General features: G+C 43.2%; 1 protein-coding gene across 3 annotated transcripts in view; it reads right to left on the minus strand.

Moving 5' to 3' along the window:
* Positions 1–25,259, minus strand: part of FRMD4A (FERM domain containing 4A) — a 606,423-nt gene that overhangs the window by 323,652 nt on the left and 257,512 nt on the right. The window contains exon 1 of one of the 3 annotated variants that reach the window (XM_027073469.2): positions 5,701–6,171. The exons of the other annotated variants lie outside the window; for them this stretch is intronic. Coding sequence (XP_026929270.1) covers positions 5,701–5,766 — 66 coding nt within the window. The 5' untranslated portion in view covers positions 5,767–6,171. Of the gene's footprint in view, positions 1–5,700; positions 6,172–25,259 lie in introns of those variants that run through there. 3 annotated transcript variants of the gene reach the window in all.

Genomic DNA, 25,259 nt, shown 5'->3' on the forward strand with positions numbered 1-25,259 from the left:
CTATAAGAAACCCAAAGACACATATAGGTAGAAAGCAAAGGGATGGAGAAAGGTATACTATGCTAATACTAATCAAAAGAAAGTAGGAATAGCTATATTAATTTCAGACTCAGCAGACTTCAAGTAAAACTATCAGGAATAAAGGGGGTATTACATAATGATAAATGGGCCAATTCTCCAAGAAGACATAACAATTCTTAACATATATGCTCCTAATAACAGAGTGTCACAATATGTGAGACAAAAACTGATAGAACTGCAAGAAGAAAAAGATAAAGCTATTAGTATAGTTGGACATGTCAATATTGTCCTGTCAGAAATGGACAGATCCGGCAGGCCCAAATTCAGTAAGGACAAAGTTGAACTCAACAACACCATCAAGCAACTGAATATGATGGACATCTATAGACTATTTCATCCAACAAAAGCAGAATACATATTCTTCTCAAGCTCACATGGATCTTTCACCAAGATAAACCATGTCCTGGGACATAAAACACATCTTAACAAATTTAAAAGATTAAACGTCATATGATGTCTTCTCTCCGACCACAATGGAATTAAACTAGAAATCAGTAACAAAAAAGATAGATTATACTTGAATATTAAACACCATAGTTCTAAATAACACATGGATCTCATAAGAAATCCAGAAAGAAATTTTTAAAAGTTTTTTGAACTAAATGAAACTGAAAACACAGCTTATCAAAATTTGTGGAGTGCCGTGAAAGAAGTTCTCAGTGGGAAATTTATAGCATTAAATGCATAAATTAGAAGAGAAATCTAAAAATCAGTAATACAAGCTTCCCATTAAGGAATATAGAAAAAAGAAGAGCAAATTGAATCTAAAGTAAGCAGGAGGAAAAAAAACAAAAATTAGAGCAAAAATCAATGAAAGTAAAAACAGGATATTAATAGCAAAAGTCAATAAAATCAAAAGCTGGTCCTTTGAAAAGATCAATAAAAGCAATAAATGTTTAGCTAGGATAATTTAAAAAAAGAGAGAAGACACAAATTACTACTATCAGATGTGAAAGAGGAGACATCCTTTGGACATTAAAAAGATAATAAATGAACACTATGAACAACTCTGTGCCCACAAATTTGATAATCCAAATGAAATGGATCCATTCCTTGAAAGACAATCTGCCAAAACTCACATAAGAAGAAACAGAACCAATAATCAATAACTTTGCAAAACAGAAAGCCCTAGGCCCAGATAGGTACAATGCTAAACTCTGTGAAACATTTATGGAAGAAATTATACTAATCTTCCACAATATTTTCCAGAAGACAGAAATAAATACTTCCTAATTCATTTTATGAGGTCAGCATTGCTCTAATATCAAAACCAGACAAACACATTACTAGAAAACTACAGACTGATGTATGTCATGAACACAGATGCAAAAATTCTCAACAAAATATTACCAAATTGAGTACAACAATGTATAAAATGGATAAAAAGTGAGATTTGTTCCAGGTATACAAAGTTGTTTCAACATTAAAAATCAACTAATGAAACAAAAATGCAAGGAAAAAAATCCTAAAGAAGAAAACTCACACAATGATATCAATAGATGTAGAGAAAATATTTGACAAAATCCAACACCCATTCATGATAAAAGCTCTCAATAATCTAGGAAACAGAGAACTTTCCCAACTTAAGGATATCCTCAAAAAGCCTTCAGCTAAACACCATACTTAATGGTGAGAAACTTGGGAGTTTCCCCATTAAGATCAGGAACAAAGCAATGATGTCTTTCTCATCATTGCTTTCCGATACCATATTGGGATCCTAGTTAATGCACTAAGACAAGAAAAAGAAATAAAATGTATACAGATTGAGAAAGAACATACAACATATAAAGCTGTCTTGGTTCACAGATGACATGATTGTTAATATAGAAAATCTGAAAAAATTAACAAAAATACTCCTGGAACTAATAAGTGATTATAGAAAGGTTATATACTACAAGGTTAATATACAAAAGTCAGTTGCTTTCCTATATACGGCAATGAACAAGTGCAATTTGAAATTAAAAATATGTTACCGTTTACATTAGCACTCCCAAAGTGAACTATTTAGGTATAGAAAGCTCTAACAAAATATGCACAAAATCTATATGAGGAACATGAGAAAACTTTGATGAAAGATATCAAAGAAGATCTAAATAATTGGAGAAAAATTCCATGTCCATGGATGGGAAGACTTGCTATTATCTAAATGTCAGTTTTTCTCAAATTTGTCTATAGATTAACACAATCTCAGTCAAAATCCCAGCAAGTTATTTTGTAGACATGAACAAACGGATTCTGAAGCTTATATGGAGAGGCGAAAGATCCAGATTAATTAATTCAATATTGATGGTAAAAAAGTTGGAGAAAGCTGATACCACTCAGCTTCCAAGACTTACTATAAAGCTACTTTAATTAAGACAGTATGGTACTGGTGCAAGGATAGATAAATAGATCAATGAAACAGAATAGAGAGCCCAGAAACAAACCTACATAAATAAAATAAACTGATCTTTGGCAAAGGAGAAAAGGTAGTACAATGGAGAAAAACAGTCTTTCACACAATCAGTTCTGGAACAACTGAACATTCACATGCCAAAAAAAAAAAAAAAAAAAGAATCTAGACATCAGACTTGATAGCGTTTACAAAAATTAACTCAAAGTGGATTGCAGACTTAAATGTAAAACACAGAACAATAAAACTCCTACAAGATCTAGATGACCTTGGATGTGGTGATACCTCTTTAGACATAACACCAAGGCAAGATCCATGAAAGACATAATTGATGAGCTGGACTTCATGAAAATGAAAAACTACTCTGCAAAGAACTGTCAGGAGAATGAGAAGAGCCATAGACTGGGAGAAAATATTTGTGAAAGATGTATCTGACAGGTGACCGATATCCCAGAGAGACAAAGAACTCTTAAAACTCAGCGATGAGGAAACAAACAACCGGTTTATAAAGTGGACCAAAGACCTTCACACACACCTCACCAAAGAAGATATACAGATGGAAAGTAAGCGTATGAAAAAGATGTTCATGTGATATGTCATTGAGCGATGGCAAGTTAAGACAACAATGAAATACCACTACACATCTATTTGAACGGCCAAATCCAAAACATTGATGACACCAAATGCTGGCGAGGATACGGAGCAACGGGAGCGCTTGTTAACTGCCGATGGGAAGGCAAAATAGCATAACCACTTTGGAAGATACTTTGGTCATTTCTTGTAAAATTAAACACTTACCATACAATCCAGGAATTGAACTCCTTGGTGTTTACTCAAATGAATGGAAACCTATGTCCACACAAAAACCTACACACAGATGTTTATAGCCATTTATTCCTAATTGCTAAAACTTGGAAGCAACCAAGATATCTTCAGTAGGTTAATGAATAAATAAACGTTGGCACATCCAAACAACAGCCTATTATTAAGCACTAAAAAGAAATGAGCTATCAGGCCACGAGAAGGCTCAGAGGAAACTTACATGCGTATCGTTAAATGAAAGAAACCAATCTGAAAAGGCCACATACTGTATGAGCCTAATTATATGGAATTCTGGAAAAGGCAAAATAGGAAAGGAGACAGTAAAGAGATCAGTGGTTGCCAGGCAGGAGGGAGGGGGGAGGGATCAATGGAGCAAAGTGGATTTCTAGGGCAGTGAAGCCATCTTACATGATTCTGCAATGGTGGATACATGTCACATGTTAGTCACCCATAGTCAACCCATAGAATGTATAGCACCAATAGTGAACCATAATGTAAACTACCGAGTGACAATGATGTGTCAGTATAGGTTCCTTGATGGTGATAAACATATCACTGTAGTGTGGGATGTTGTGAGTGTGTGGGAACCGGAGTACAGGGGAAATCTCTTTACTTTCTGCTCAATTTTGCTGTGAACCTCAAATTAGTCTGAACAATATTTTTCAGCAATTAATAAAATAGAGTATACAGAGGCTGATCTGGAGATAATAGTGGTAGGATGAACTGGAGGGAAATAATAGATATAGGAGAATAATTAGATGGTTAGTCCAAGCAAGAGGTACTAAGGACCTAAACTGGGCCCATGAAATTAAGGGTTGTATTTACAGAAAAGGGTGGAGTATGTGATCCCATTCCCTTCTAGGAGAGAGTATATCTAGGAACGCGCAAACAAGATTATTGGAAGTAATTGGAAAAGTGTGTGTGTGTTGGGGGGAGGGGCAGCTAAGGACAGAAAGGGACTACATTAACGACTTGGTGGTATTTAAATAAAACAACTTCTTGATTAATTTTTCCCTGAGGTGACCAAGCTCACACTCACCCTTTGGTATGCCACACACAGACAACCCCCCAGACAAGACCCTACAGCCACCACCATGGCAGACCATGGTGGTTGGGCAGAGGGTATCAGCTGGCAAAGAAACTTCACATCCTGCGGCTCAGTCTCTATGTATACTTCAGAAAATAGCCATGCTGGCCATGAACCTCCCGTCACTGGAAATCCAGAAGGTCGCTCTCCTTTCTTGACACATTCCTCCTGAAGGCATAACTTCCTGATCCTCTAGTCAGAATGAATGCGAGGTATTGGGACCCCAGTATCCAGCCTGCAAAGGGTGATTCCCTTCGGGAATCCTGCCAGTATAATGTTGCCTCAATTAGATGACAGATTATAAATTAATAAAGAAAAGAAACCCCAGACTCTCACGTCTGCCAAAACACACCATTCCCTGTGAGGTTCCTGAAAGGGACTTAGTGATGTATAGCGAAAGGGCCAACCCCCCACAGCCTTTTCCAGATTCGAGACACAGACTGGCTGGTCCTCAAAATGTACCACCACCGCCTTTCCCAGGGGAACGCCAGTGTTGTTCTTGGAAGGAGAACGCTTTTCTTTCAGCTGTATTACCCCCTGCATGCTTCACACAGTCTGTAGCTCCCTACGCCCCCATCAGTAATACAAAACAGACCTATCACCAACAGAAAACCCCGAGAAAAGAGTAAGAATGACCGTGGTTGGTTTGGGGTAGAAATGATGTTTAGGTTGCTACGGATGATGGGGGCTTTCAAAGATTGTGTTTCTAAAACCATCACAGGAGTAGAAGTATCCTTGTCAGCTGCTGCTGCTTTAAAAAACCAGTCACTCAAACAGCCTTATCCCATAAAATCAATTCCTGAGGAAGTCTTAGTAACCTAATCCCTAGGACAGTGGACAAGATCGAGACACCGGTGCTCTGTACAGAGTGATGTTTTCTCTCTCTCCCACCCTCTGCACGCTCCATGGGAAAAATACAGTATGTTGAGCCCACCCTCTCCTTTGTTTTCTGGAATGATCACTTCACTTCACAAACACATCTAAGTCTCCCCGGGAGTACCTACTGTGGCTGCTTCTGTCTCTTGGGGCAGGTGTTTTCTATTCCTTCAACCCATTCATTCAGACGTCTGGACATTACTTGTTCTGAGAAGCCATTTCTCCGCTATGTCATCCATACAGACCATTCCGCGCCACTCAGGCATTTAGCCACTTTATGGTTTTCTTCCCCCGAGGCACACGAGCGAGAAATAAAGACGCTGTGTGAGAACTGGACAACTGTGGAATAGAATCCTATTCAGCAAAAGGGACAGAGTCGTAAAGACACTGGGGGTGGCAGAGGAGGACCCATTGTGCGGAATAAATGAAAGCCTTTACTTACAAACACATCCATGAGCAGGTGCTCCAGCGTCACTTCAAAGTCTTCCAGTTTGGCGGCTAGAGTCATAACGAATGCTCCGATTTGCGCTCAGGCCTCGGGGGTGGCCCCAACCTGCACACTCCTCAGCTCAGAAAACACGGCCGGTGTCAAATTTAGGCACAGGCGGAATGGGCACTAGTGGGACGCGGAACAGAGCATCGCAGACCGCGCCGATGCAGCTCTGTAGCCAGAGATCTTTAAGGGTTAAAAAGAAAAAATCTGCACTAATGGCACTAGGGGACCACCCTGGGTGCAAAGTGATGTCACCAGGTAAAGAATCCAGCCACCGCCTGCTCTTCGCAAGCTTCCTGGTCTGAGGTGCTGCATGAAACCCCAAAAATGGGCGAAAGAGAAGGCGCTGGGGGGATGATGCCAGGCAGCAGCGAGAGAATGGAGGAAGCCGTCTGACTCTGATATTTATAGGGCCACATGTTTTTGACTGTAGCCCATTTCTCAGTTCATTTCTGACCTTTCATAAATGGCCAAGCACACTGGAGTGTATTGTAGAGCGGGGGCAGTGGGTCCCACAGAAGTTGGCTGTGACCAATGCTGGGGCAATTCACACAGACACGCCATCAATAGTTCTTTGTGAAAAATCCATCAGACCTTGTTCTGTACACGACGACAGAAAAGCACATAGTCTTGTGAAAAACAAGGAAACGAAAGTTGTGGGGGTACTAAATTTTTCCTCAGAATATTATTAGATCCTTACACTCTCCCCCGTCCTCTGTCCTCCCCACCCCCTCTCTTGCAAGAGTAGATAAACATCAAGGAAAAAAATTTAATCTCTTGTGTCAACTCCTCAAGCTTCTGCCAGTAAAGAACATCCACTATATCTTGCAAATGTCATTTCTCCATTTTGGCCTTCAAAGTCTGACATTTTTTTTTTTCTTGTCTAAAAGATTTTAACATTGCGGTAAAACACACATAACGTAAAATTCACCATCTTCACTGCATTTATGTGTAAAGTTCAGTACTGTTAAGTACATTCACATTGCTGTAGGACCAATCTCCGATCTCATCTTACAAAACTGAAACTCTGTGCCCATTAGACAAATCGCCGTCACCCCCCTTCTTCCCAGCCCCTGGCACCCACCATTCCATTTTCCATCTCTATGGATTTGACTACTCTCGGTACCTCATATAAGTGAGATTATACAGTACGGAGTTTGTACCCAGTCCTTTTGTATCTGGCTTCTTTCACTTAGCATGTCTTCAAGGTTCATCTATGTTGTAGCCTATGTAAGAATTTCTTTCCCTTATAAGGCTGAAATCTTATATCCTAAGAAAGACTCCTGGTTTGGACAATTTTTCAGGCCTGGGAAAATCTCTCAGGAACACTTGGCTGTCAAGTCTTTAGTGGCCATTCCTGCTGTGACGTCCTAACCCAGACAGCCTTGGTCTGCAAGTGAGTTCTGTCCTGTTCCCTAAACAAGCCGAATGATCCATGGAGAGTCTAGTCTCTGACTCCACACAGAATGTGACCACTTAACAGTCAATACTGATGGCAGAGAAGAGGGTGCCCCGGGTGAAGTTGAGGAATTACAAGAAGTCTCTGCTCTACAATAAAACTTTCCCCACTTTCTGTTGGCAGAGCTCTGGTCTCAAGTGGGAAAAATCGAAACTCTCCAATTTAGTATCTTTCCATGAATTTCCATTTCCCCAAAGGAGATACAGACCCCCTTGAGTCAGCATTTAACATTTAAACAGAGCAACCACAAAGTAAAGGACAAAGGAAAAAAGTTGATAAAAAGCATCATACTATTTCTAAAGCGGATTTGGAATCTGTCGGTAGTTTAGCTTGACAGTTGGTCATAAATTGTACATAAATGTTCTCTGAGTTATGGTTTCAATTCTGTTTTGGGGTCTCTCATGGATGAATTCGAGTGGCTTCATGACAGGCATCTCTGTTTAGGCAACGGCACCAGGGAGGGGGAGGCAATGCTGTGATGAATGGCTCCAATAGCCAAGAATGTACAGAAAATATATTTCCCGGATGGGTGAACTCGTATTCACAGAACTTCCTATCAGCTAATGTGTTTACCATGTCTGCAACTGGTACAGTCAGTAGAGCAACCAATGTCAGCAACAAAGACTCAGCACAAGCTGACTTCTTGCCATGGAGCTGCCATCTTTTGTTAAAACTATGGCCGTCCGGAAGATACTAAAAAAGGCTAGGTGCCTTCTCTCACCAGGCGAGAGCACTGGGCAAACAATCAGCTATATGACCAGGAGACCATCGGGGAAGACAGGTGTAGACATACATGCAGTATGGTCTGGTCTCCCAGCAATCACAGGAGAGCTTTCAAGGTCAGGTTTTCTGTAGCCCCCCTCTTTATGAATGGAATTTGGGCAAAGTGTTTCAAATATCTGGAATTTTGTAAAAGGTATACTTGCTTCTTTCATTAATTTTCTTCCAGGCATGGACAAGGGATCAACCAATGGAGAGCAGTTAATGTTTTTCACTCAAGGCAGGCAGTCTCCCAGCCCCAGGGGATGAGTTTACGTGTTTTTTAAGGAGCAGGCAGTGGCTTCTCAAGAATATAAACAGAAGACTTCAGGGACAGGAAGCTGTGCTTAATTTGAGCCATGTGAGTGGTTAGTATTCTTGAACGAGGGCTCTGAGGAGGATTTGTTGAGAATACCCTGATTTTAGGAACAAATCACTTTCACAGTTTCAAAGAGGAGAAATTGACCAAAAGGGAGTTAGCATGAAGAGAATAAGGAAATCGGTATCGGGTTGTGTATATCACCCATAAGAGACAATTATTACGAGTTCCAGCATTAGTGGATGATATCAGCCATGTGGGGTAGGTGGGTACCCTAGAAACAGAGGACCACACCACTCTTCAGGTGGGTGGGCCGGGGGACTGTTCATATGGTGCTATAAGGCAAGTTCACTAGTGTCAATGCTTATGAGAAGCTGGTGAAGGATGGCTTTGGTGCCTGAAGGGGAGATTTTTTGAAGCAACTATAGTCTCTCTATATAAGATGTATTTTTGTTAATGATGGAGTTTTACTGATGCTAATATCAACTCTGAACATTTATGTGTTCATTTATTCATGCATCCTTTCTACAAACACTTAATCAGCACCAGGGCCAGAGAGTGGGGTGATGAGTGCTAGTGCTGGTGGGAAGATAAAGACACAGCTCTCTCTTCAAGACCTTAGAGTCTTGAGAAGACACGGCGAGATGTGCTGGCGTAATTCTATACTATTCTTTTCTGAGGCTATGAGAGAAGAGTATACTTCCTTGTCAGGTGCACTTATTCTGGGACTTGGATGTGCAGGAGAGCTTGGTGATAAAGGGAGAAAAGACAGTGTCACCCCCACCCTATGGGAAAGGCAAGGGCAAGAATAAGTGAGGTGTAGAGTACCCCTTCAGATGGATTTATAGCAATAAGTGGCAGGGGCACAGCCGGGGGCACTGATGGATGCTAGGGGTCTGAGCCCAAAGACCGAATTGCATTTGACAAGGTGGCAACCAAGATGGCAAGATTCTCAACACAGGATTATGACACCATCCCAGAGACATGCCTTGGACGGTACAAATCTCATTTGGAAAAAAAAAATACCTTGAGCAGTTGATCAAAGCTTCTTGGCCACCTGAGAAGGACCTGACATGCACCACTGTCCCGGGGCTCCCCAAGTGAGAACAAGGAGTCAGCAATACACCTGATATGGGAGGCAAATGCTAGAATTTGTTCTGCCACTTGAATAAAAACATCGGTGCATAGGGTTGTAAATTTCGAGTTTCTTTCAGTTTGAATCTTCAGTGACCATCTTCTTCTCCCCTGTCTATGAAAACCGCCCCCAGCAGGGCTTCAACATTTTGGTGATAGAAGTCAATAAAGGGAAAGTTTTTGGAAAGTGGGAATTTGGCCGAATTCCTCGTACAGTCATGTAGATAGGCACCCCTCAGACTCCCCAGTGGAGCTGTGGGCAAACCATCTTTCTAGAGAGTACCGTGTTTTCTGCAGCCCTGAAAACAAATTGTCTACTTCAAAAGCATGAGTCTTTATGGAGGCGAGCGCTGTGGTTCAACCAGATCACAGTCCAATTCATATCAAACAATCTATTACATACAATGACGAGCAAGCCCAAGGCAATAGGTAATTGAATAGGCAAAAATGTTTTTCCGGCAAGGTCCCTCTCTCCACCCTAGAGCAATGATTTTCTATTCAGTAAAACCATTTCATTTAAAGGTCAGGCACAAAGGAGTAGATCAGACCCCCATCCTGTTGATCAGAATTGGTCACTGAGATAACCTAGACACCATTTTAGTGCCTCGACTGGCGAATCTAAGCAGAAATTTGGTCCAACAATGAATGAATTACTAAGATTTTTTAAAAAGCAAAATCACGGGCTTTTATTTTGATCACTCAATTATGTCCCCCAGTTTCTAGGGCAAAAAACCCCCGACAATATGTGTAAATGTGACTCATATCAATGTCTTATCGATGTCCTTCTATGTCAAGCTTCTGCCTCACCTTAAAACCAGAAAAAGAGGATTTTTAAAGAGATTATGCTTGTTTAAGTAAACGAGACTCTCTTGATGGCCCTACAGACAGCTGCCTGTCTGGGTCTAGTTATAAAGGCTCGCCTGTCTGCTCGAGCTGTCTCTCGGAGGACAGACGTGTTAATTTAAAGGTTTGTCTCTATGGGGCCCCTGGCAGGCTGGCACAGCAGTGGCTCAGGGCAATGGTATCAGCAGACCACGCTCTCAGGGTCTGTTCATCCTTCCCGTGTTGGCGTCAGACGGTTAACACAACCAACCTTGTCTTCCCCGTTCACAATGCATTTTCGATTTTGACAGCCTGACAAGCACAAAGGCTCTATTCCTCTACATCTGTCTCCCCCCCCGCCCCAACCCCAATCTGCCCGTCTCCCCCCACCCGCATCCCCTGCCTGGTCACAACGATGAATTTGAAGACTTTCAAAATGAACAGGCAGTGAAATTCGTGTCAGGCACATGCAGGAGTGCCTTGGGTTTATGATGCAGAGAAACACATAATGACTCGCTTGATCGCTCAGTCTCGCCACCTGTCACTTGCTCTACAACTTGGAGTAACAGAAGCTTGAGGAGGTTCCGAAATCAGCACCAGTGGGGCACTTCGGGGAGACGCCAAAGCAACCCCCTCAGCTCTTCCATCTGTGTTTTCTCAGCCACCTCACTTTCTGGAGTTCAGAGGCAGTTTTGGAGACACAGATCTTTACCACATTCTCCCAAATCTTTTATGGATGTTTTCAATGACCCTTTCTCCTCTGTAAAAGTTGCACAGGATTTAAAGACTTCCATGCCTTCCATGCATTCCTTGTCTGGAATGAGAAGCTGTGAGCACAGGGACCATGAGATACTAGTTGCTAGGGACTGAGTGTTTATGTCCTCCCCAAACTCACAGCTCTCTCCCCAGAGAGCTCCCTCGCCCCTTCCTTCCGCCATATGAGGTCAGAGCTAGAAGAAGTTTGTCTATAAACCAAGAAGTGAGAAGACTATGAAGCAGGAAATGGGTCCTCACTAGAGGCTGAACTGGCCAGCGCTTTGACCTCGGACATCCTCTAGAAGCGTCTAGAACCATGAGAAGTAAATTTCTGTTGCTCAGAAGCTACCGGTCTGTGGTATATTGTTAAAGCCGCCTGAACACATGAAGACACTACCGTTACAGATATTACATGAATGAGAAGTTGGCTCGGTTATGTCATTGCCCAAACAAGTGAGTCTGCTGGTGGTAAGAGACTACCCCAGGGAGAACCACTGTCCATTTTAAGTAATTCTGACTTGGACTGGGTTTTCTCTCCCCAAAAGCCTTTCTTGTGTTGCCCTAGAACGATGAATGACTCTTAATGCTTTCAGTCAATGGCCTTTTGTTACGACTCTTGTATAATGTCCCTTACTGCCCTCGAGTGAAATCATGGATACCATAGCCTACCTACACATGTTATTTAAAAAATACCAACGCAACTCTGCTATGTAAACAAGCAATAGGATGAAAGTAACCGATAAAGAAATAACACAGAGCACTACACGTAAATGTCTTTGTATGATGCCACCACCCCAGGAAACGTGGTGAACGTTCTCACTGGAGATTCAACAGACCCAAACCCAAACTGACATCAGCCTGCTCCCCGAGATGTCGGTGTGGTGGTCTGCCTCCCACCACCTCCCCGCCCTCGTCTGTTGTTGGAGGACAGCCTCCCTGGGCTTGACAGTGATAACAGGAGAGAGGAGAACTCTGGAAGTAAGGAAACGCAGCTGTGTGTGTTTGAGCAGAAGAGAATAGTGTCTGGGATTCATGCACATTCTGATCAGTCTTAGTAACTTAGCAGCCTCTCGTTCCAGACCAACTCAAGAGTGATTTGAGCGGCTGTAATTGCTACCAGACAGGCCTGGGATGGAACTGAATGTCTCCTCGTCTCCAGCATATTCTTGAGATATTGTGTCCCTGATTAGCAGGAGCTATCTAGTGTAACTTGAACATTTTTCCATTTGGACCCTAGGGCTCTCCATTGCGGACAGGCCAGGGGTCTATGGCACTTGGGCTTGACTTTGCCTTTTTACTTTTCCCAGGTGCTCATCAGAATCCACCTGCTGTATTGTGCATGTCCTGGCCTTACTCGAGCTGCAGAGGAAATGGGCACTCAGCCAGCTGTGGCAGGCTAGCATCATGCAAGTGAGGCTCTCTGGGAGTTCATAGGTCATCAGAATCCGGAGAGGCTGGCTCCTGGCTGGACTCCATCCATCCTTTGGCAGGACCCTGTGTTTTCCACACATCATCTCCAGAACTTGGAAGAGCGTTCCTGGTACAGCTGGTCAAGGAATGGCAATGACAGGATGGCCGTTGACCTTGTACTCTCATGCGATTAATATAGTCCCATCATGGAGAAAAACGAAGCTTCCACAAAACAAGACAAATATTTTTGTTAGAGGTACTCGGAAGGGGATGGATGCTGGGCTTTGGGTGGCCTCTACCCACACCTCACAGCTCTAATCAAAGTTAGCTAGAGTGCTGACCCAGACAAGAGAAGGAGGTAACATGACCTGAATTTATCTCTCAATGGCAGGACCGCTCCAGAGACCAGGCTCTGACATCCTCACTCAGGCACCCTTGAAGAGAAGAGGGTTTGTTTCTTCACGGGTTCTCTGACATTTCTGCAAAAACTAAAGTTCCTGGGGTGATTTCGTAATAGGGAGATGAGCTGGCTAAGGCAGGTGGATGGAGGAACTCTTCACCGATCTTCCTGAGCCTCAGAAAGGAGTCCAAAACATCCAGGTGTCTTAGAGTCTACTTCTTTTCTGAATCCCATTTCATGCTACACTGTGCACTGCTAAGAGTGGAGTGAAATCTTTTCCTAAAAATGGTATGGGGAAAAGCCCACGGGTCACATCAAGACAACAAGGCATTAAAGTATGGAAACTTGAGTAGCAGTTGCTCAGTTGAGTAAACTGTGTATTAACTATGATACATAAATATGAAAATTTCCACTTGCTACACGACTTGTCCCAAGTTAGTAGGGCTGCCTCCATAATTAATATTGCTTCTCTCACTTTTTACATGAGGACCTTTGGCTTAAGAGGGAGAGTGAATGACCTAAGAGCCTATCCCATTGGATAAGCCAGGATTTGCTGTAACTAGGTTTCCATGTGGCTACCAGCGGGCTGGCTGGTTGGAACTGGAAGTAAGAGGCACAGTGAGGACAGGGAGGTATTCTCAATGTCAAGTCTATACTTCTTCCTGCACAGGGAGGCTGTCCCAGCACAGCTGAGGCAGGAGTGACACTGGGGTCCCCAGTCTCTATACTTTAGGATCTCAGCCTCTTTGGCTCAGTTTCCGCATGGGTCCAATTCCAGGCAGAGACTAGACAAAGGTTTCTAGATGTTGGGCGTTATGGAACAGTACAATTTGCACATCAAGTTAAATATTGGGAGGACCAAGCTAGGGTTGTCAATATACTAAGTTGGGGCATTAAAAAATAAAAAAAGTAACAAAAACAAGCCAATTATCTTAGTGGGTTAAGTGTTGACTCTTGATTTCTGCTCAGGTCGTGATCTCATGGATCATGAGTTTGAGCCCCACACCGGGCTCTGCGTTGTCAATGCGGAGCCTGCTTGGGATTCTCTCTCTCCCACTCTCTCTGCCCCTCCCCCCACTCGTGTTCATGCCCGCATGTGCACGTGCACAAGCTCTCTTTCTCTCTCTCAAAATAAATAAATGTTAAAAAAATCCCAAGCCAATTATCATCTGCTGTCAACATGATTATATTAAAGAAAAGACATTTCAACACACAGCAAAAATGGAAGAGATATCATCTCAAATTTTAAAATGGAAGTCAGCTGGATGTCTGTTGTCTGTATGTATTTTCTGCTGTGCCACAGGGACTTTATTTCAGGCCTGTGCAGATCAGGGACTGGAGCCTGGAACCACAGAAGGGGAGGGTCCTCAGCTGCAATTCAGCTCTATGCCTGTCATTTTATCCCTAGTTTTCAGGGTATTCTCACTACTACTTGCCACTAAAACAGACTGAAGACACTCAGGAATGAGCTGATGGTGAATCATGGGAGGCAGAACCATGTGACTTACCCCTCTCCAACTCTCTTACCATTGAGAATAACACCAGGGAGGCAGACGGGAAAGCCTAAATGAACACTCTGCCTTCACTTTGAGAGGCGTGGAGAAGGGATGAAGCCAGATCAAGGGAGAGGAGAGTAATGCTTATTTCACTTCTTGATTAACACACATCCTTCCTTGCAGGCTTATTCTGGAACCAGCAAGGTTCTCTGGGAGCTACAAGCCTCACCTTGATGAAGACTTTTCTCTAAGCAAGTGCCTGAGAAGGAGCAACCTGGTTTCTGTCTACAGAACGAGACCCTCTTTTTGGAAACTCGTTTTGTTAGTGGTTTTGAATAGGTAGTATACGCAGATGATACAACATTACAAACTAACAGGAGAGTACCGATAAATAGTCTCTTTTATACCTGTGACTTATGGCCACTCAGTTCCTACTAGAGGCAACCACCTTTATTATTTCTGGAGATGTTCCAATCAGATTCAGGCACAAAATATTACCATTTGGGTATGTGATATGTACATATGTAATAAATACCACAAATATTCACAACTGTAAATAGTACTTCATTGTCTGGAAGGTTTCATTTAACCTATTCCCTATTGATGGGTATTTGAATGGTTGCTAAGGCAACGTGAACATGCAGTTTGCCCACATGCCAACATATTTGTAAGATAGACTTCTAGAAGTGGAATTGCTGGCTCGAAGGTCATATACATTTTTTATAAAACCGATACCGTAAATTTTATTCTCTATAGAGTTTGTACCAATTTATATTCCCACAAAATAGAGAGTGCCTGATTCCTGACACCCTCAGCCACAGGGGTGACGTGAATCTTGTAATGTGAAAAACGGCATCACATTTTATTTCAACTTAAAATCTCCGTTAGTAAGTGAATATATTGTTCACACCAATGCCCTAATACTAATTCCCTGTTTTAAACCAAGGCTTCATCGATCCAAATGGGTCCAGCTGTGTCTCATAAACATTCCAGTAATGGGCATACACTAATGATTAGCAACAAGATGTTCGACCCATCTACCCACTGAAGTCCACATTCAAAGGCAATTTAAGAGAATCTCTATTAATGGTTCCCTTATGCATCTCTGGATTACATACCCCAAAACACACCTGTGAGGATGAATGAAAATTAAAACCACACTAAGCAAGAACAAAGGGTAATTCATCCAAATAGTCCTCTTCGGCCTTGAGAAGGGATATCAAAGCAGTGGAAAGGTTGAATCTTGACAGACTTTGGACCATGACACCTGATCAGATGTGGACTGTACAAAATTGATATCAGTTGTCAGCCACTCAATTTCAAATCTACCAAACTCTGAAGCAAATCTCATAGAGGATCAGCAGTGGAGGCAATAAAGGTCCTCAGAATTTCCACCGTGTGCCAAGATATACGAGCGTCAACACCTCGAAGCATGGCTGCAGGTTGCCCGTGACTTTGTTGCGCAGACTTGTTACCCGTGACTTTTATTGGCAAGGCTCATCCTACTGCCTCACTAAATTTATGATGGGCCTCTATTTTACTCCGTCACTAATCTCTGCTTAGGTTTCCACTTACTCTCAAGGTTATGAGCTGTGTTTGGACAGAACGATAATAATACTGACCTTCAGGATACCATTTCTTGAGCATTTTTGAAAGGGGCAGTGTAGACACCGCTGATTTCTTGGATATGTAAGAAATCATTCGAGAATAGAGGCCAACAAACAAAATAGTTAATTTAATTCATTTAACTTCATTTAAGCACATTCAATATCTACCAACCTTGTTTTCTATTGAATTTGCATTGAGGCTGTTGCGATTTTTGTCATAATACTGCAAGCACTGAGCTATTAATCCTGTGGCTGGAAATGTGTAGACTCGTGAATCGTTAGGCTACTTTATAGAATATGACCTGCACTTAGACCACTTACTTCTCTTGTTGTTTAATAATATCCTTTTTCTCACAAGGGGGTCGAAATTGTATATATGACAGATGAAGCAGGTCTTTCACAATTAAGAATTTGCATTTCTAATTTCTTTTTTTTTTTTTTAAGTTTTTTTAAATGTCTGTTGAGAGACAGAGCGTGAACAGGGGAGGGGCAGAGAGAGAGGGAGACACAGAATCCGAAGCAGGCTTCGGGCTCTGAGCCATGAGCACAGAGCCCGACGCAGGGCTTGAACTCACAAACCGCAAGATCGTGACCTGAGCTGAAGTTGGATGCTTAACTGACTGAGCCACCCAGGCGCCCCTGCATTTCTAATTTCTAAGTAAGATGTTACTGCTTGCTCCCTTGCTTATCTATCATCTATTATCTGTGTATCTCCTTCCCTCCCTATCACTCATCTAGTCTCTGCACCAGGCACTATTTCAAATGCCTTACAGATATGAACTTATTTAATTCCTACAGTAGCCTCACCAGGTAGCTATCATTTTTCCGTCCCATTTCACAGATGGGGAAAATCAGGAACAGAGCGGTTAAGTGACTCAGTCACAGTCACGCAGCAGTTCAGTGGTGCAGTCTGGACGTGAGCTCAAGTCTCCTGGCCCCAGAATCCGTGATACGACCATACACTGGGCCTGTGTGCGTACGATATTCTAGATTTGTGAGCAATCACATGTCTCCTGTCACTGAGGGAAAATCATTCTTCTATTGAACGAAACAGAGAGAGCTCTCGTGAGGAAGCAGAGCTGGTTAAAAAGTGTGTGTGGTAGGGGGCGGGTTTACTGGAAAATATCTGGTTCCCATTTACAAGATGCTCTTAAGAGCTTCTCCATTGTGTCATGGAGAGATTCAATAATGGTACCAAAGGAATTTAGTTGGAGTGAGTGTTGGAGCAAAGAACATACAGTGATGTAATTCTTGAAGTTGGGGGAGGAGTGTAACATTCATCTGAGACTGGGGTCAAGGGAACAGCCTCCGGGCCTTGGCCTCAGTTGGCCTGTCTGCCGAAGGCCAGCGCGGATCCAGTGGCCCGGGGTCCGGATATTCTATCTCCAGGTCCCTGATCTTGCTTTCATCCTTGGTTAAGAGGACTGTGGACTCTTCAGACACCACACATGAACTCAGGCGTCTCCTTTCGCTCTCCGCAAATGTGCGTCTTCACAGGCACTGACTGAGGTCAGCGGGAGACGGAGTTCAGCCCTGCGGTGGCCACAACGTTTCGTCTTCCTCGTGCAGGTGTTTCCTGTAACGAGGTGCTGACGGGAAGGTGACTGACGCAGAAATGCCCAGAGTTGAGGGGGCAGGAATGGCAAGGTGTCTTACCAACAAGCCTGTAGAAACATACTTCGAAGAAGCATGCACCAGGCATTCAGAGTGGAATCACTGTTTTGCTTCCTCTTAATTAAAAGAATTATATGACTCCCTTGCGAAGAAGCAAAATGACTTATTTTATCATAATTAAGCTTTTCGAACAGCAACTTGCAGTGCTTTGAAAAAGTCATGGCGTCTGTGGAGTTATACTCGATTCCTTTTTTTGTTTTGTTTTGTTTTCATGCTGAAATTGGGCAATTAGAACACTTCTTCTTTCTCCAAATGAAACAGAGCTCTTTCTGTCCTTCAAATTCTTCAGAGCCTAACAGCTTCCTTACGACGGTTTCCAAAAAGCCTTTCTTCCTTTGACATTCTTCGAGAAGCCCTGCTGTGTTGTAGCACTTCCAAAATTCCAACATTTTATTTACAGATTAAAGTTCCATCCTTACAATTTGGACTAATTCAAAGTCCTTCTGTCTGTTTATCAATTAGTTTTCTGCACCCCAAGGGAAACACAGCATAGTGTTCACACCTGAGATATTTTGTTAAACAAGACGTAAAATTAGGAACATTTGCAAATAAGTTCCATATCTAGGCATGCACGCAAAAGAAACGTGTCCACATGGGCACCAAAAGATATGCCCAGGGATTTTCACAGCAGTATTACCCATAATCGCTCCAGAATGAAAACAATCCAGATGCCCATCAGAGGCCGAAGAGAAAAATACATAGTTTATTCACGTCGGAGAATCATATACTGGAATAAAATATATCAATAAAAACGAATTAACCTCCGTTGCATTCAAGAACATGGGTAAATCTTTTATTTTTGAGTGACGGAAGCTAGACACAAAATGGTACGCATAGTGTGGTTATATTTACATAGAGTTTGAAAGCACTGAAAATCTTAAATGTATAGAGACAGGATGACTCGGAAAACCTTTATTGATTGATTGATTTTTGTATTTATATATGTATTTATTTATTAATTATTACGTTTATTTATTAATTTTGAGAGAGACACACAGAGACAGTGTGAGCATGAGGTAGAGAGAGAGAGGGAGAGAGAGAGAATTCCAGGTAGGATCTGCACTGTCAACACAGAGCCCAATGTGGGGCTTTGGCTCATGAGACCGAGATCATGATCCGAGCCGAAACCAAGAGTCAGATGCTCAACTGAATGAACCACCAAGGCACCCCTTTTTATTTATTTTTTAAAAGTTTATTTATTTATTTTGAGAGAGCAGAGGGGCAGAGAGAGAGAGAAGGAGAGACAGAATCCTAAGCAGGCTCCACACTGTTGGTGCGGAGCCCCATGTGAGGCTCAACCCCATGAACTGTGAGCTCACAGCCTGAGCTGAAATCAAGTGTCAGAGGCTTGGCTGACTGAGCCACCCAGGTGCCCCAGAAAAGTTTTTTAAAAAGGATACTTCTACTTGCAACGTGTTACCATGTTATCTATGTATTAAAAAGAATGTTTTCTTTAAAAAAATTTTTTTAATGTTTACTTACTTTTGAGAGAGAGAGAGAGAGAGAGAGAGAGAGCGTGCGTGGAGGGGAGGGGCAGAGAGAGAGGAGACAGAATCCGCAGCAGGCTCCAGGCTCTGAGCTGTCATCACAGAGCCTGATGAGGGGCTCAAACTCAAGGTGAGATCATAACCTGAGCCAAAGTCAAGAGTCAGACGCCCAACCAGCTGAGCCACCCAGGCACCCCTATTCCATGTTATTTTGCGAAGAAATTCTACAATTTGCTGTGCTGTGGGGATATAAAGTTAATACTCAAAGGAATTGCCCTAGAACGTACATTTATATTTTAGCAAAGGCTTGAATCACGAGCTTTATCCACACAACTATTTTTTCCTTCCCTCTTCCACCTCAGTTCCTGCCCACTGGCTTCCTGAAGTCTCCCATTGTCTCCTGCATCCCTGTCTTCCTGTCTGAGGTGCAGTCGAGCTGTTCTCCCAGTTCCATCATCTGCCTTCCCTACACGTCCCCTCACCACCTGGGATTTTACCCACTCTGATGACAGTTTCTCTACCTCTTTCTGCCGCGTCGTTCCTAAATCCCCACTCCTCACTCTAACTCCTGTCCAGCCCTCCAGCCTCGAACACCCAGCTGCCTGGACAGCCACAGATGGCTACGTCTTTTGCCATAATTACCCAATAAAACATAACATCTAACTAATTTCTCACTCAACTGCCTGCGGCTTTCTGCCTGGTTATTTGGGTTGATGGTACCACCACTCACTCAGGTCCCCAGTCCCCTATCTCTGGGTCGCCTCGAACTTCCCTCCTCCCCATTTCCAATAGGTCACCCAACCAAACCATCTCCAGGCTCCGTCTCCAGTGTTGTTACCATCTTGGGCCTTTGTGGTTTCTTCGGCTGCGTTGGGCTCCTCACTGATCTCACTATCACAAGTCTCTTCCCATGCTAATTCTTCCTACTTTTGGCTACTTGACTGTGTCGAGTCGTGTCCCCCCTCAAGTTCATGTCCACCAGGTTCCCGTGAATGTGACCTCATTTGGAGACAGAGTCATTACAGACGTGTGTCAAGTCAAAATCATCCCGTAGTAGGGCGAGCCCTAAATCCAATACCATTGGTGTCCTTATTAGAAGAAGCAAATTTGACAGGGAGACATTGTCATACTTGAGAAGGCAGAGACAGAGATTGGAGTGGTGTGTCCAAGCTCAGGAATACTGAACATTGCCAACAAACAGCAGCCACAAGAGAGGCACACGACAGATTTCCCCCAAGAGCCTTCAGAGGGAGCACGGCCTTGCCGACACCCGGATTTCAGAGACCTCCAGTCTCCACAAGTGTCGGAGGATAAATTTGTGTTGTCTGAAGCCACCCAGTTATGTACTTTGTTGTGACGGTCTTAGTAAAGAAATAAAGCCGCCACCGCAGCCTTCATAAAATACTGCTTTTAACCACGATACATCTCTGTTCCAGGATTTTCAATGCCTCCCTCGTGTGTACTAGGTTAATTTAAGTGATTAATCTAGGTTAATTTAAGTGATGCCTTTACCAGTCAGTCCTGCCGTTATAACTTCATGTGAGTTCTGCTACAGAATCTGGTAGCTTCCTCTCTTCCCAGCACCCACCTGCCTTTTCCACGCCATGTGCACAACATCTGATGGGACTTCTCCCTTTGACTTCCTCCTGTAGAAATTGTGCTACTTTTTCAAGGCGTTCAAATGCCACTATCTTCATAAAGCATTCCTCAGCGAGGTGTGTGTATTCCCTCTTTTTAAAAATTTTATTTATTTTGAGAGAGAGAGAGAGAGAGAATATGCATGAGTGTGAGCAGGGGCGAGGCAGACAGAGAGGGAGAGAGAGAATCCCAAGCAGGCTCCATGCTATCAGTGCAGAGCCCGATATGGGGCTCGATCCCACAAACCATGAGATCGTAACCTGAGCTAAAACCAAGAGTCAGACACTTAACCGACTGAGCCACCCAGGGGCCACTGTTCCCTTTGTTAACATCCACAGTTAGCACCTCTGTTATATACAGATTGCAGTTTTCTTGTCTTATGGTGATTCCTGTATTTTAAACAAATGTATTATGAAATGTTTATGGCATAAATATAAAAAAATGCTATTTAGCTAATTGGATCACTGAAACATACTTTCAAGTTCACTAACCGAATACTGTACATCTTTTGGATCACTAGCTCTGACATATCCTGGCATGCACACAAATTATGATTCACTTTCCTTGACACATTTGTTGAAATAATTAAAATATTTGCTTAAGACACAATCAGACTTTACGATCTCTACTGCTCTATAGTCATTGCACTGATTGGGAGTTGTAACACTTTCCTCTGCATAAAACTATGGGGTGAAAGCTTGTGAATGGACTACAAAGGCACTATTTTCTTCTTCTCTGTTTGGCTAAAGGAATGTTTTGAGCCTATTATTATTATTTTTAATGTTTCTTTATTTTTGAGAGAGAGACAGAGCATGAGTAGGGGAGGGGCAGAGAGAAAGGGAGACCCAGAATTCGAAGCGGGCTCCAGGCTCTGAGCTGTCAGCACTGAGCCCGATGCGGGGCTTGAACTCACAGACAGTGAGACCATGACCTGAGCCAAAGTCGGACTCTTAACCAACTGTGCCACCCAGGCGCTCCTTAACATACTATTAAAAAGACACAGGGCACCTGTTGGGATGAGCGCTGAGTGTTGTATGGAAACCAGTTTGACAATAAATTTCATATTAAAAAAAATAAAATAAAAGTAACAACAAAAAATAAAAATGAAAAGACACAGGGCAACATACAGAGCTGTTTTGTAACTTTTTTTGAAAAAAGTGTTTTCTCAGATCAGTGGAGTCCAAAGGGCTTAATTTTTAAGAAAACACAAGGCAGAACTATTCTACTACTTGTTAATGCCAAGGTGGAGGTCATTTTCAGCCTTACTGGTTTCTCTGGTGATCTTATTCCTGGCCCCCCGGCCTTTCTGATTCCCGACTTGAGAGAGGTAATCATTTCTCTTTGCTCAGGGCCACGATCAGGCCCTGACCTTCGTGCTCACAGCTAGAATGCTTTAATGAACGGGATTTCAGTATCCTGCCTGGTTTTGCCCCAGAGCAGCCTGAACACTGGGAAGGGGGTGATTTTGTGGCTGCCCTAATGAGGGAAATCCCACAAAGTGGTAACTGCCACTGTCGTGAAGCACGTTCATCAGGGTTGCCTGCTGGAGATTATCTGGAGAAGGGAAAGAGCGATGTCTTCATAGACTGTGGAGTTACATCCTGGGACTAGGCTATCCATATTCCTTCCAATTTGTCAAGAGATGTAGTGGTTGGACTTCCATCTCCAACATCACTCTCAGAATATTGTGGGACAACCATCTGTGAGGCATAGTGAAGTCTTGATATGAACAGAATTTTGATGACTTACATTAACATTTTAATTCCATTAAATAGGATCCATTGAGTAGGGAATAGATTCTTCATGGTGGAACTGTGTCATTGCAAATTGTTTTGTTTCGGCTTCTTCATCCTTTGCAATCTTGTTTTTATTGTTGTCCTTGCCTCGTGGAAACAATGGGAAGAAGAGCTCCTTAGTTCATTGGGAGGGCAGATTGCCCACAGATGCTGATGCGCTTTGGCTGTGGTAGACCAGCATCTCACAGTGAAGTCCCCAAGCGGTATCACTGTCTTGGAGGTAAAAGAAGTTCTTTATATGCTCATCTACTGGCTATTTTTCTTGTCGTTTGATGGGAATGTAACGTTTACCCTCAAGGAGCTCTGTAAGAATTGGCCTTTGTGGAGATTTCTGGAGTGGCAGCTAAATGGGTCTGCAGGATGCAAAAGGTCCAGACTTGGCACACTGCAGACCACACCAGAAGTTGGCCCAGAGCTAGACATCCCATCCATCCAGGACAAAGGGGCAAGTTGTCTTCTGGAGTCCAAGCCCGAGGTGACTCACGTGGCACTGGCTTTGCAAATGGTTGGGAAGGAAAGAGGATCTTAAAGCTAGAGTCACACTGTAACCACTGCCTGGGTCTAAGATTGACCACTTGAAGGCTTTTGGAGCATCTCCCTTTAAAGATTGTTGATTCAATGTTGGTCATCTTTCAGGGATCTTTCCCTTGAGAAGCCTTGGCTTCAAGAGGACTGGAAAGCCTCAAAGACTGTAAATAAAATGTGGGTCAATACATGTACAGGAAAGAAAGAGTTTGAATTTCAGCCTTTCAAACTGGAGTGTGGTCAGCTTCAGTCATTTCAGATGCCAGACAGTCAAGGGGGTTGATGTGAACTCTGCATCATCTTTCAGACTCAGTCTTTAATCAGCTGATTATCAGTTCATGGGGAAGTGAATTTTTTAAAATTTTTTAATGTTTATTTAATGTTGAGAGAGATAGAGAGACAGAGCATGAGTGGGAGAGGGGCAGAGAGAGGGAGACAGAGAATCTGAAGCAGGCTCCAGGCTCTGAGCTGACAGCTCAGAGCCTGATGTGGGGCTTGAACTCTCAAACTGGGAGAGCATGACCTGAGCCAAAGTCGGATGTTCAACCAACTGAGCCACCTAGGTGCCCCAGTGGAGAAATGAATTTAAACATTCTTGTCTACTCCTCTCCTGGCTGTGCCCTGAAAACCTAAAGAAGAACCCTGCTGTGTTAGTGCCCAACAACACAGAAAGCAAAACTGACTATAACATGAAACGTGAAAGTTTAGGGATGAAAAGTACTTTCCGTCTTAGAAATGTCCCCTTTGAGGAATTTCCACATCCAAGAAGTACAGGGGAATGTGGTTCTGGGCTTTTAATACCAGTGAGTGGCAAGGTAGCTGCATGAACTTGGAAGAGGCTCTAGAGTGATGCAAAATAGTTAGAAATGGGGCATTGCTGCCTCCCCACTGTGGGGCCCATGACAGACCCCTGAAGTCAACCCTCAGCTTCCTTCTCCACCAGTGGCGACAACAGTAGACACCACATAGAGCTGTTTTGACCACTTAGTGAAAAATGTATAAGGCATTTAGCACACAGTCTACCACAGAGTCACTCTATAAACGATAGACATTATTTCTGTTTTCTTTCTCACTTAGATCCTGAGATAATGGGAAGGAGGGAAGTAGAGCTCTCACAGAAGAGGAGGAAGTTAGGGGAAACTGAGGAAGAGGGTATGGGTGGACACGAGTCAGTAGCCCATGGCCTTGGATCAGCATAAAGAATGAACCTGCCTGCCAAGATATGACTAGGATGGCTAGTCCCAGCCAGCTCCAGGACTGGAAAGCTCCCTGTAGACATTCAAGCCAGAGTCAGCATGGCTGGGACTGGAATGGATTTGGATGGTGAAGCACGAACTTGGGACAGTGTGGCTGGTGAGCTTTGAGACCGCCTTATTCCTGGCGTTTGCCTCTTAATAGCACAATCCTCCCATTTTGCATGACTGGCTTTTTGGGAAACTCCCCACTTATTACATTATGGCAGAGTTTTACAGTGATAACAACAAGAGTAATTTTTGTTCACAGAACGGGACTCTCTGGGTGTTATGAAGACAAAAATATTTCTCTCCTCCTGGCCCTGTGTCACCAGCTAGACCCCAAGACCTGAGTTTTACTGCTCACCTGCTTGGACCCACCAACCTTGGTCCCACAATTTCCCTTAAGCTCTCTTTTCCAGCTTGTCTCCTGACTCGGGCAAAGGACCCTCTGGGTATAATATCCCATGATGGAAATTGAAACTACCCCTCGAGCAATAACAACTGCCCAACTCTCATGGCCCAGACCACCCCAGACCAGCTTGAGCTAACCCCCTGACTCACACCTGCATGATGGACCATGGAGTGACCTCTGGAATGACTGACAATTACCTTTACCTCATTAGACACTAAAATCTCCGCCCAAGGAAGAGCACAAACCTCATTTACATAACATACAATGTATGTATAGGCATGTTTCCATAAGGCGCATGCATGATCTTAGACCCGCCTGTACATACGATGCAAATCTTCCCTATTTGACTAGTCCTCCTGACTCTGAAGAGAAGGAATCCATTCACCCTTGCTCAAGGAGTCACAGCTTTGGAAGTTATTCCCCGTGATTTCCATATTTGCTGCAAATAAAGTTTCCTTTGTGTCACAACTCACCTCGTAGAGTTTCTATCTTTGGCTCACTAAAGGAGCAAACTCACATTAGTTCGGTTACACCTGCATATTTCCATTCAGTGTACCTCCACTTTTTCAAGTACGCTCA

The sequence above is a fragment of the Acinonyx jubatus genome, chromosome B4 (assembly GCF_027475565.1).
Source record: "Acinonyx jubatus isolate Ajub_Pintada_27869175 chromosome B4, VMU_Ajub_asm_v1.0, whole genome shotgun sequence".
In the NCBI taxonomy this organism is placed as follows: domain Eukaryota; kingdom Metazoa; phylum Chordata; class Mammalia; order Carnivora; family Felidae; genus Acinonyx; species Acinonyx jubatus.